The 13190-nt window shown below is 36.9% G+C and overlaps 1 protein-coding gene across 1 annotated transcript in view; it reads right to left on the bottom strand.

Annotated features, from left to right (window-relative positions):
- The window catches only part of ITGA1 (integrin subunit alpha 1), a 172499-nt gene that overhangs the window by 101866 nt on the left and 57443 nt on the right, over positions 1 to 13190 (bottom strand). The window contains exons 2-3 of the mRNA XM_068535329.1: positions 12357 to 12474; positions 336 to 448 (exon numbers count right to left, since the gene is read on the bottom strand). Of these exons, the coding sequence (XP_068391430.1) occupies positions 336 to 448; positions 12357 to 12474 (231 nt within the window). The remainder of the gene's footprint in view (positions 1 to 335; positions 449 to 12356; positions 12475 to 13190) is intronic.

The following is a 13190-nucleotide window of genomic DNA, read 5'->3' as shown; positions in this document are numbered from 1 at the left end:
TTAAATTTTGTGGAGGAAATGTGATGGATAGGTTTATTTAGAAGAGTTCTTTTTATGTTACCACTGGTTTTACAAAGGATTCTGAACAATGGAGGTGGTTACAAGTTACAAAACTAGTAAGACCTTCTATATCTGTGATGACATTCTATGATGAATTTCTAGAGCAAATGAAGGGCAGAAGGCATCAGAATGCCATTTTATGTAATCTGAATAATAAAAATGGAAGAATGTTTATAGATTCCTTCTAATCTTTTCCTGAGTTGGTTGAAATTCACTTTCAGTGAGAATGCTGGGCATAAATTAGGATCAGGCTTTAACATTTTGACTTTACATACCTGGAAGATCCAACTTTATGCAAGGTAATGATTCACCTCTCCCAACTGGACACTTATAGACATCTCCAGTTCTGTTCTTGGGTTGTCCAACTAAAGGAGAACCAATAAGCACCCTGGAAATTAAATAACTCAATTAACATTTTTGAATAATGAGAAACATTTTATTTTTGTTACTGTATGACTAGTTCTAAGACGACTGACAGTAGTTCCCGTAGACATAATTAGATAGCCATCCTCAGTTAATAACTTAATGTTATCTAAAATAAGCAGAGCGTCTTCTTCAAATTGCAGATTGATTTAAATTAAAAAACAGTAAAATATATAGGAGAGAGACTTGAGAATATTTTATTTTCTTGTATTATATGTTACTTTAACATATTTTTTTTTTAATTTGGGGGCTGAAATCATAATTATTGGTTAAGCCTGCTGCTGTGTTAATTTACAAAACACACATGGAAGTATAAATGACTTTTTCCCACGAGGAATTGATAATGTTATAGAGAGGTCAGGAAATATAAACATTATATCATAAGATTTAATATTAGTATATGCTAGTTTGTAAGCACTTAAAATAAGGATAGTTATGAGACTCAGGTTCAAAATCACTTATTGTTTTTTTAGACAGAAGTATGAAATCACTCTAATAATAATTAATGGAAAAAATATAATCATGATTTATTTTAGTCCTAGCAAGCCATTTAACAAGGTTTCCTATGATATCTTCAGGAATAGGATGGGTGAATGTGGTTGAATGTTAAGGTACTTGTTGGGATCCACAGCTGCTGATTCATTGCTGGCTAAACAGCTATATCCAAAGACACTGGTTACTAATAAGTATAAAATGGATAAATAATAGGCACCTGCTGTATAAAAAAATAAATAAAATTTAAAAAAAAAACAAAGAAAAAAAACAAAGACACTGATTACTAGCAACCAAAGGACTCTAGCTATGTACCATAAGACTGCACTTGGGATTGACTTAGCCTATATCTTTGTTAATGACTTAAGTGAAGACACAGAAAGCATAAAGGTACTCATCAAGTAAATCAAAATACTTATTTGGGCGTTCAGAAGTGTCAACACTCTGGAACGAGAAACTTGAACTAGTAAAGTTTAATAAGAACCTATGTAAATAACTTCACTTAACTGTGTACTATTATCTACATCAGTACAGAATGTGGGAAACCTGACTTAATAGAAGTTCGTGTGAAAAAGTCATGGAGGATTTAGTCGACAGCAAGAAAACATGAGCCAACAGTGTATTTTAGTGCCAAAAATGGTAATGTGACCTTAGGCATCATTGCTAGAAATAGATGCCCTGGTCAAGGAAAGTGATAGCCCCTCTGTGCTCTGCACTGTCGGGCCATGTCTGGAATCTCCAAATTAAGAGGGACATAGGCACAATGGAATGTATTTAGGAGACTATGACTCAGATAGTTAAGATCCTGGTAATTTTGTCAGACCAGAGATGCTTGAGGGAAAGTTGAGGACGTTTAGCATGGAGAAAAAAATGTCTGAAGGAGAGTTGAAAGGTTGTGAAGGAGTGCAGGTGGATTGGGCATGCCTTCTTAAAATTTTCAAAATTTGAAAGTTTGTCATATTGAAAAGGGATGGGATTTATTTTGTGTAAGTCCTTTGGACAAAGCTAGTATTATGGAAATAAGTTTTACAACAATTGCAAATACTGAGCTGTTGAACAGACTCCCTAAAACATAGTTGTGATATAATGCCTTTGCAAAGCCATTTCTGATATACATAAATAACCATAAAAATGTTCAAACCCCTTAACACATAATTCTTACTTCTGGGAATCTATCCTAAAAAAATGACCTAAATTAAAGGAAACAAGCTTAATGCATAAAGATATAATGCTTATAGTGGTATATATAATCATGAAAGTTTAAAAGAAGTGTGATCAACAGCCAGACTAATTAATTATTGTAGGTTCATTCCATAGAATATTGTGCAGTCATAAAAAAGCAATCGTTAATAAGACTGCATGGTAGGATAAAAAATTATTTATGACCTAATTTAAAGTAAAAACCTACCTAATTTATTGAAAACCTATGACAATTTGAAGTGAAAGATACCAAATTATATTCAATGTACTTATTATAATAGCAATGATAAAAACAGCCAGCATTTATTGAATTTATACCATGCGCAGAACACTGTTCTAAGTGTTTTCCATGTCCTAAGTAATTTAATCCTCTCCATAAAATATAGCATGAACTTTGGTGCCAGACTTCATGAGTTCAAATCATGGTTTTACCCTTTACTTAGCTGTATGGTTTAGGACAAGCCAGTAATCCTCTGTGCTTTAGTTCCTTCATCTGTAAAATGGAAATAATAAGAGTAGCTACCTGACACGATCACCATGAACATTAAATGAGCTAATGTATATAGAATGCTTAGTACAGTATTTGGCTTATAACATGTGCTATCTACGTGTTGGTTCTTTTTATTATTATATACATATTTTCAGATGATGGACAACTCTATCTATGTAAAACATAGATTAAAAGGGAGTACACCAGAAAACAAATTCTATTAAGGAAATTACGGTTAGGCTTTAAGTTCTATTTCCCAATTTTTCAAAACCTTTTGTAATGTGATTGATTAAACTAGGTTTATAGTTAAAACAGTTTGGAGAAAAGTAGTGGATATGTCATGAAAGTATTTAAGTTGAGACTGGACAGATTGATTAATGTTTATTAAGAAAATCCTGCATGCTCAGCATTAATGCCAGACCCTGGGAATATAAAATGGATAAAACACAATTTTTTAAGGTTGCTTAAAACTTAGGGGAGAAGCAAAAATATAAATGTACTACTACCATATTGAATAGGTCTGAACTTGGTGCAGTTTCAGCAAAGTCTTAGAAGCAAGAAGGGATGCACACGGCTCTTTCGGTAAGTTCAAGTAACTCAGTGTAGCTGGAGTGGAACTTGAGTCTGGCAAGGTAAATAGGGTCCAGATCACATATGTTCTTACAGTGCACTTTAAGAACTTTGGATTTATTGTATGCAGGGGAGAGTTGGGAACTACTGAAGCCTTTAAAGAGGGATGTGGGACTTCCTGGTGGTCCAGTGGTAAAGAATCCACCTTCCAATGCAGGGGACACAGGTTCGATCCCTGGTCGGGGAACTAAGATCCTACATGCCGCCAGGCAACTAAGCCCACGCACTGCAACTACTGAGCTTGTGCACCTAACTGGAGCCCACATGCCGCAAACTACAGAGCCCACGCGCCCTGGAGCCTGCATGCCACAACCAGAGAAGAGGAAACCCACACACCACAACTAGAGAGAAGCCCACGCACCACAACGGAGAGCCCGTGGGCTGCAATGAAAAATCCCGCATGCCTCAAAGAAGATGCCGCGTGCCACAACAAAGACCCGACGCAGCCAAAAATAAAATAAATAAATAATAAATAAATCTTAAAAAAAAATAAAGAGGGATGTGACATGATCAGCCCTGATTTATAAAGATTTTTTACTTGTAGTGTCATGAATAAATTGCAAAACGGGGCAAATTAGACTCAGAGAGTGAAGGCAAGAGCTCCTAAAGTAATCCAGATAAGAAAGGAGGATCTGAATTACGGAAGTAGAGAGGAAGGGGATAACCAATTCTAGAAATATTTATAATATAAGCTGTATTAGTTTGGGTTCCCCAAAAAGCAGACTGCTATATATAGATTTTGAGGAGGCAATTCCAAGTAGGCACAAATGTGGAGGTGGGGGAAATGATAGAGGGAAGGAAGAAGGGCCAATAAAGAGTGCACTGATAAGTGTTACTTCTGTAGGCATCTAGGCTCAGTCTTGCTGGGGAACATCTCAGAAACCACATGGAACATATATGAGCATGCCATGTGCATGGTTGAGGCCCTAAGAGTAAATGCTACCAACTCAAGAGAAGACAGAGCAAGAAGACATCTGAAGGCTGACATCTAGGGGAAAATAACACAAGATTTTAATGAGTGGAGGAAGAAAATTGGTAGGAGTGATCAGAAAGGGAAAGAGAGAATCAGAAAACAGTGATGTCACAGAAGCCAAAGAAGGAAAGAATATCAAGAATGGGAGCCGTGAGTGTCGAGCAGACTTCATTTTAAGTAACCTGGCTAAAAATGAGGAAGATGGGCCATATTAATAAACTTGGGCTTCTTTTTTTCAAGCAAACCATTCAGGGTTTGAGGCAAGTTTAAATTTATTATGGAGGAAACCTGGATATGGTAAAATAATGGTATCCAGAGGTTTGTAAGTGTGGTGTATGGTTTGGAGGTTTATGCACCTTTGTGATGTGACATTGTCCCTCTTTCTCCTTCATTGAGGCAGAATCTATTTTTCCTCCTGTTGAAACTGAGATTTGCTTGATAAATAGAATGCAGCAGATATGACACTGTGACTTCGGATGCTAGGCCTTAAAAAGCATTGCACGTTACATTTGACCTTTTTTTGGAAATCTGAGACCACCATGCTGTGAAGAGGCACAGTCTCACCTAATGGAGGATGAGAGGTCACACGGAAGAGAAGCAATGTTTGAGGAGGTAGCACGAACTTCAGACACGGGAGTTAAACCATCGTGGACCCTCCAGCCCTAACTGAGGTACCTGATGACTGCACCTGCATAAATGAGCATTCATGGGTTCCCCAGGCAGCAGGGGAACACCTATTCAATCCTTAAAATCCTGAGAAACAATCAATTATTGTTGTTTTAATCCAATAAGTTTTGGGGTGATTTGCTACACAGCAACAGATAGCTCAAACAGGAAGCGAGGGTAAAGTTTTGATCTAGTAGCCCCTTCCTCCCTCCCTCCCTCCCTCCCTCCATTCCTTCCTTCTTTGGAAAATAGTAGCTATAGTCATCTAGTGAGATTTAGGGGTAGAGGTAGTAGTGTGGTGGGCTTATGGAGAGTAATAAAAATTTAAACGGACAAGGCATACATAGGCCAGTCATGCAACCCATCAGGTTAAGATGAAGTAGGTAACAGTTCATCAGGGATGTTTTGGAAGGCGTTTCTTCTATAGATATAAGACAGGCCTCCAAAGACCCTTCCAATTCTAAGATTCCATCATCTGAATAGAACAAATTATAAGTGTAAGGAGGAGTACTAATTAGCTGGAAAACATGAACCATTAACTGGGGAAAATCTAGAACAATCTATAAAAAAGTGAGTTCTGAACAGCATGTTAATAATAAAGTTATTAGGTTATAAGGCAGGAGAGAAGAGAGATCACAGATAGCCCAGGCAAAAATGTGGAAACAGGAGCATGAGGCCTGAAAATGGAAGGTAATGAGGAAGTATGGGTGACTGGAGCACAGCATAAAGCTTCTGTATAACCTGGAGCAGGAAGGTTGAGACTGGCAAGCAGTAGACTTTGAAGGAAAGGTTCTGGAATTTATATTTGAACTCTAGGGCAGTAGAAACCTCTAGCGTATGATGATAATTGGAAATAACCTGATATAGCAACTGGAGCCATGGCCTATTGTATATTCTGGATAAGTAAAGCCTGGGGTGTGAGAACTCAGAAAATGGTAGAGTGTAGTAGGCTAGGACTGAGACAGAGAGTTTGAGAGTTGGGATCAGTGATAAAGAATGGGTAAGCAGGACACAGGACATAGGATATAAAACAAATTTGTGTATTTCTGACACCAAACATGCAACTCTGGAATATATCCCACCCCTTAATCCTAAGAAAGCCTCACTTTTCCCAAGCTGCATAAAAATGACAAGATCCTAGAAAAATATCAGCACAGAGTTTATGGAATTTTAGGAATCTTCAGTATTCTCAAGCCCCACTATCTTGCTCTATTTTTTCTCACAGCACTTATTACATTCTGACATATAACCTACCTGTTTATTAAGTTTATTATTTGTTTTTTGTTTGTCCATCCCCAATAGAATATAAGCTCCACAATAGCAGGAATTTTCACCTATTCATTCACTCATATATCCTGAGTGACTATAACAGAGCCAGATATAAAAATCAGCATTCGATAAATATTTATTGAATGAATAAATTATGACTGCATCAAATGCTCTAAGAATCTGAATAAGGAATACCTGGTCATTCATGTGACCAGCTAAGAGGTCCTAATTGTGAAGTCTTTTTTTTTTTTCACTTTAGAGGCTGGATATTTTGCTTAAGCAGAATGCCATATATGCCTTTGGGTGACACAGCAGGCATTTCCACAGGTCAAGGTTGCAGAGAATCCTTGCTGTTATAGGAGCAAACTGGCTGATGGCGTTAAGGCTGGGGTTCCACATCCTGGCCCTGTCACACTCGCTGTGTTAAACCTTTGGCAATTCATTCTCTGAGTCCCAGTTTCCTGTCTAGAAAACGAGGACGATAACAGTCATATTCACTCAAACACACAGGGTCAAGGTGAAGACCCAAAGCACACTGTTTCATGAACGATGGATATTGTTACCTTAAACTTTAATGCATGTTTGCTTTAACTCATTAAACTTTATTTATATTAAATTTCTGCTTTTTATATGATATTATTGCAATGATTTATATGCAGATTGAGGATTAAAGAATGTTCTGGGTCTCATTACTGATCACTAGAGAAACACCTGATGAACTCAAAGACCATCAAAGTGAGAGAAACACTTCTTCTCCATGAAAAAGCTCCAAATATAATAAAATTTAATAAACTGAGAAATGCTTCCTATTCATAATAGTTATTTTTGTCAATATGACTGCTATTATATTTTTTTGAAGGGTAGCTGGCCTCTGACTGCTCTGTTTCATATTTATATTTTTTTCTTCTGTAAAAGATAGTTTCCTGGAGATTGTTGTCTCATATTTACATTATTTCTTTTCACTTAACTCTTTCCTGATCTCCAAGCCAAAGTCTGTATCAGAGTGCCAAGTACCTCCTGCCAGGCATTAAAAAACAAAAACCAAAAACCAACAGAGTAAGTGTTTGGTCGTCTTAGAGAATGAAGTTATACAGTGGCCCCATGAGCTGCTGTGCTTTTCAGTCATGAAAGGTAGAGGGCTAGAAATAAGATGAACCAAAGAACTGACGTTTGGCAAAGAGGAAATTTCAACTTCAAAAGATACTGTAAGCAATTTAAAATAAACTTCATATTAAAATCTGTGAGAGAAAATTTGATAAAACTTTTAAAAAGTCCTTTCACCCCAAGCTTGAATAGGCTTTATTTAAAACACACATACGTTGGAAACAGGGCATCAGTCACTTGAGCCCACTAGTAAACCTTACCTGGCACAAAGCAGGGTCCTCTAGGGTAAAGGCATGAAGCCAGTACATTTTGATATATATTGGGTTGAGGATTGGCTAGGGAAGTATTTGCATCATGAGAATCTATTTTGAAAAGACAGGCCCACTGAAGTCACCGAAGCCCCTAAGAATGGATGCTTAGATAGCACTCAGAGGGGTGGGTGCACATGCTGGAAGGAAGGAAGCAAAGAACAACAAAGAGTGGAAAGTCCCACACCAGCATCTCATTTTTTTCCCATCTGGCAGAGCCCTGCTATACTGGTGATTACCACTAACTCTGGAAGGCTGCGCAATGCTGAGCACATTTGAGTTTCTTCTCTTCAAAGCAAAATTATTAAACCAATTGTATTCTTTGTGATTCTTCTGAACCACATTGCAGTGACTTGGATGCTCCAGCTCATGCTAATCATAATGAACAACAGCTGAATTTAATCAGAGGTATAATGGTTCTGCTACTGAAAAAACATGTGGCTTCTGAGCCAAAGATATAAAGTAGGTTATACTCCACAGGAAACTTCTGAAACATAAACGGGGCATAGGCCGCCTTTTCTGTTAACTGTTTATTCTTTCCAAAGATTTAAACTAATGCTTTTCAAATACACAGACTGCACTTGTTATGGGTCAACAAGTACTCCTTTACGCATACTTCAGCAAGATGTAAGACGGGTCAGGATGATTTTTTTTAAAAATGTGAGGTTGCTGAGCTTCCAAACATGACCTGTAAATATGATTTACGCAGATGCCCACCTCTGGAGAAAATTAAATAACAAAATTCATGCTCTCCCAAATATGTCAATTATTTCATAGTCCATTTCCTAAAGTAAGTCTGCATCCTGATTTTATAAACACTTACAGAATATCCAAACATATTACTAAAATCTATTTTGCATGACCAGTGCCTGGATCTCTTTAGAATGGTACGTTGCTGCCATGCCATCCTTAAAGATTTGGACATTTAGATTTTTGTATTTACTTACTTTTAAATTCAATTGGCCACACTGTTTTTGTTTCCCTGATTTTTCACACCTTTTCCATAAAATCATTGTCACTATGGAATGTCAGAATGGAATCAAAGTATCTGATATCCATATATACATTCAAATGCTCACAAACTCTCACACACATATTAAAATGTAAAGTATTATACGCCAGATACAGTTATTATCAACATTTACTTTTTAATATAGTTCTACTAAGGACAACAGTCCTAGACTGGAGTGGAGAGACTTGAGTCCTATTTTCTGCTCTGTTCCCAAGTAGTTATATTTCCCTAGGGGAGTCACTTTAAAAAAAAAACAACAAACACTTTATTGAAGCATGAAAGACATACACAAAGCTGTACCGATTTAATGTATACAACTTGATGAGTTTGGAGAGAAGTATACATCCTTAAAACCATCATCACAATCTATGCCATAAACATATCCATCACCTCCAAAAGTTTCCTCCTGCTTTCTTTAGTAGTGGTTATTTTGTGATAAGAACACAACTTAAGAGCTACCTTCTTAACAAATTTTAAGTGTACAACACAGTGTTGCTAACTATAGGCACTGTACTGTATAGTAAACCTCTAGGATTTATTCATCTTGTTTAACTGAAACTTTGTACCCTTTGACTAATGTTTCCTTGTTTTCCCCTCCTCTGAACCCCTGGTAACCACCATTCTATGCTCTGCTTTTACGAGTCTGACTATTTTAGGTTCCTCATATAACTGGAGTCATGTGGTATTTGTCCTGCACCAGGCTAATCTCACTTAGCAAGACGTCCCCCAGGTTCATCCATGTTGTCTCAAATGGAAAATTTTTCCTCTTCTTTTAAGGCAGAATAATATTCTACTGTATGTATATAACATATTTTTAAAATCTATTCATCTGACAATGGACATTTAGATTGCTTTCAAGTCTTGGTTATTGTGAATAATGCTGCAATGAACATGTGAATAATGCAGATATCTCTTTGAGATCTTGATTTCAATTCCTTTGGATATTTACCCAGAACTGGGTAGCTCTATTTTCAATTTTTTTGAGGAACCTCTATATTGTTCTCCATAGTGGCTGCACCAATTTACTGTCCCACTAACGTGTACAAATGTTCCCTTTTCTCCACATACTTGCCACCACTTTGTTTGTTTTGATAATAGTCATGAGAGAGTCACTTTTAACCTTACTTTTTTATGTGTTTTGTTTTTTCATCAACAAGGACAGGAAGTTAAACTAGATTCAGTTGTTCAGCCAACTGAGTTGAGTGCATTATTGAGTACATATTATGCTTAAGGTCCTGTGCCAGATGCTGGGCAATGCACAGGGTTGCAGGCGGGAACCAAAACCAGTTCTTGCTTTCTAAACATTTCCCCTAATACACGAACTTCTCCCTCTTTCTGTTTTCCATTTTGAAGTTTCCAAGTACCTAGACATTACCTTGAACTCAAGCTGTTTAAAACCATACTCATCAACTTCCTGATAAAACTGATTTTCCTTTCCTGTACATTTGTCTCTGAATGACTACCCACTTCCCGGTAATCCAGTGTAGACATTTTGGAATATGTTTGACACCTCCTACACCTTCATTTGCCATTCCCAGACATCCACTAAGACTTAATTATTCACCAACATTTATCTTGGGTACACTATTCTTTCATTGCAGTTCACCCTCCTTGTCCAGGCCTCATTGTTTAAGCAGATTGCTGTTCTTGCTTGCCTATGGATTTCCCCGATTTCAGGCACTCCTTTCTCCAATCCAATCTATACATAATTTCCTAAACTAAGTTTCATAAAACAACCTATAATGGCGTCTCAGTACCCTCTACTTAGGTACAAGCTCCTTTGTCTGGCTTTTAAGGTCTTTCCCCTCTATCATCCCAACGTCAGACCTGTTTGCTTACCAACACTCTCACTTATTCTCAGGTCTATGCCCTTGTTTATGTAGCTTCCCAGCTTGGAGTGACATCTCTTCTGTTATTGAAAGGTAAGTCATCTTTCAAGATTCAGCTTAAGAATCAAGCATCACTTCCTCCTTCTTGAATTGAAGAGATCATATGGGTGCACTAAAGTTCCAAGAGGAAACATGAATGCCTTCTTACTCTATTAAGATTATTAAGATTCTTACTCTATTAAGATTCAGATAACTCAGGGCTTCTGATAGCAGACTGCCCTAAAATCAGACAGACAGGACTGGATGAGGGAGGAAACTTACAGGCTTTCCTCATTATCAGAGGATGAAAACCAGACTTTCGTAAAATCTGCTAACAATACAGTCATCCCTAGGCATCCGTGGGGGATTGGTTCCAGGACCCCAGTGGCTACAAAACTTCGCATGTGCTCAAGTCCCTTATATAAAACGGCCTGGTACAGTCCGCCCACCGCAACTCTGGTACCATAGTTGGTTTAATTAGCGAATGCGAAACCCGTGAATAGGAAGGGCTGACTGTTATTTGACTATTCTTTAAAAAGACAGTTCATTTTAAGTAGGTGGTTTAAGACTTTAAGTTTTGCTATTCCTCTTTAAAATTTATGTAACTATTAGTAATAAGTGAAAAATTCAGTGTAACATGTGTTTTACGTAAAAGTTAAGCTTTTTAAGAAAAACATGCACTGAGTTTCAGTTTATTCTAGCTTATGCACGAAGAGAAGCTTGACCAGTTGGCCCACTCACATTATTCTCCCAGAGGTAGAACTCCCTGAATTGCAGACATAATGCCTAAAAGAATAAAATTGGTGTCTAGAGGGATGACTTTATCTGTTTAACCTTAAAAAAGGAGGTGGGTGGTAAAGTGAGAGTATAGGATTGAAGGACAGAGGATATAAAAACTCATATTCTATTATTAGATGTCTTATCTGAGATATTTATCGGGAGAGAAGAAGAGTGAAGCACCTCCACAAATTTTAGTTTATACCAGGATACAATATCTGTACTTGAAAAATGTGAGAGCTCAAATTCTTACTTTGATACTATTTAGAGGATTATTGTCAAATTAAGCAAGTCTAGAAGATAAAATGAAATATCGAAAAGTCACATCTTTTCATCTGTGAAATATAGTAGAGAGATAGCTCACTGTTTTCCAAACAGATATAGATCCATTTTTGTTTGTATTACTGTAGTTACTAGAAAAATGGGCTTGTTTAGTTTGTTACTAAACTGAAGCAAAGTTTAACTCCTGTTCTCTTTTTCTACAAGGTCCAATTTAAAAAAAAAAGACTCACTAAAAATTATGTTAAATATAAAGCAAAAGAACTCCAATAATTTTGTATAATTTTCAAAAGTTAAATGTGATTTAAAAAAACATACTAAATTGAACTTAACCAATATTAAAGGGTTTTAAAGTGTATAAAAGAAATTCAGTAAGGTTCATTATAAGTAATAGACCAAACTCAGTAGGTCAGTAAAGCACCAAAAATATAAGCCCAATATTATATTATGGAAGTGATCTCATCTGCCTACCAATACCTCCTGCTGAATTTCAGCCATGCTAAAATGAGAACAATTAAAGAACTCTTGCCAGAATAACATAATTACAAAACAATGACTATTTTGGATAAGGAGTTTCCTTGAGGTCAACCCAGGTTTCAACAGAATCATTAACCATGTCTTTTAATATTGCCAAGGAATTTTTCCTTTTTCACTTTGTCAGTTTCCATTACCAAATGATCAGACTGCATTTCCTACCATAAACGATTCATTCTAAGTCTCATTCATAAAACGAACTGTAACCAAATAATATTTTCCATTACCTTGTAAGAAAACTAAACAACAACAACAAAACCCATTAACTTACCATTTTCCTTCTTCATTTTCATATTGTTGAACAGTATATCCAAACATGTCCTCCACTGGGCCGCTGAAAGTCAATGAGTTTTTCACATCAACATTGAATGATATGCAGAAGCCTAGAACTTTAAGAGGGAAAACAAAGTCCAGTTACGTAGAGTTAACTAAGATTCCACTATGTTTTGAATTATGAAGGCATTCTTGAGGTTACCATTCAAAGCTGAGCGTTTATTAAAAAGAGCAATGACGCTCAAAGAATGGGAACGACAATAAAGGTCTGCAATGTTAACTGTATTACTGACTGGAAATCAACATAATGACTTTAAAGAACATAAGTATTAACATTCAAACAAAATCCCATAGTAATTCAGTATCTGTACCCTTCCCAGAACTAAAGATTTCAGAATGTGTGGGAAGGAGCTGGCAGAAACTCATGCTCACACATGACTAATGCAGTCACAGATAATTTTCCAGTAGTGATCCCTACAGCAAACCATGGCCACTATGAAACGTAAACAGCTTCATTTTCCTGTTTTAACTACAGAGGATACAAGCATCACCATTTAAGCCTCGAGAGAGGTAGCTTTCTCCTTGTTGCTACGAAAAGGAAGGCAAGCTGACTGTTTCCACCCAGAGCTGGCTTATGCAGGCTCGAGATTTGCTCTGCTTCCCTCTCTGAATCAAGCAGTGGGTGAAAACTTATACTTAATACTGACATCTCCTTCTAGTGTTGGTGGTGATGGCCTCACAGGTTGAGAGGCTAATCTGTTGAGATTAAATTAGATGATATATCTAAAGAATTTACTCAATGTCTGGCACACACTACATATTCAATGAGGGT

The sequence above is a fragment of the Eschrichtius robustus genome, chromosome 2, assembly GCF_028021215.1.
Source record: "Eschrichtius robustus isolate mEscRob2 chromosome 2, mEscRob2.pri, whole genome shotgun sequence".
NCBI lineage: Eukaryota > Metazoa > Chordata > Mammalia > Artiodactyla > Eschrichtiidae > Eschrichtius > Eschrichtius robustus.
The sequence above is the reverse complement of the archived record's forward strand: the minus strand, read 5'-3'. Positions and strand labels throughout refer to the sequence as shown.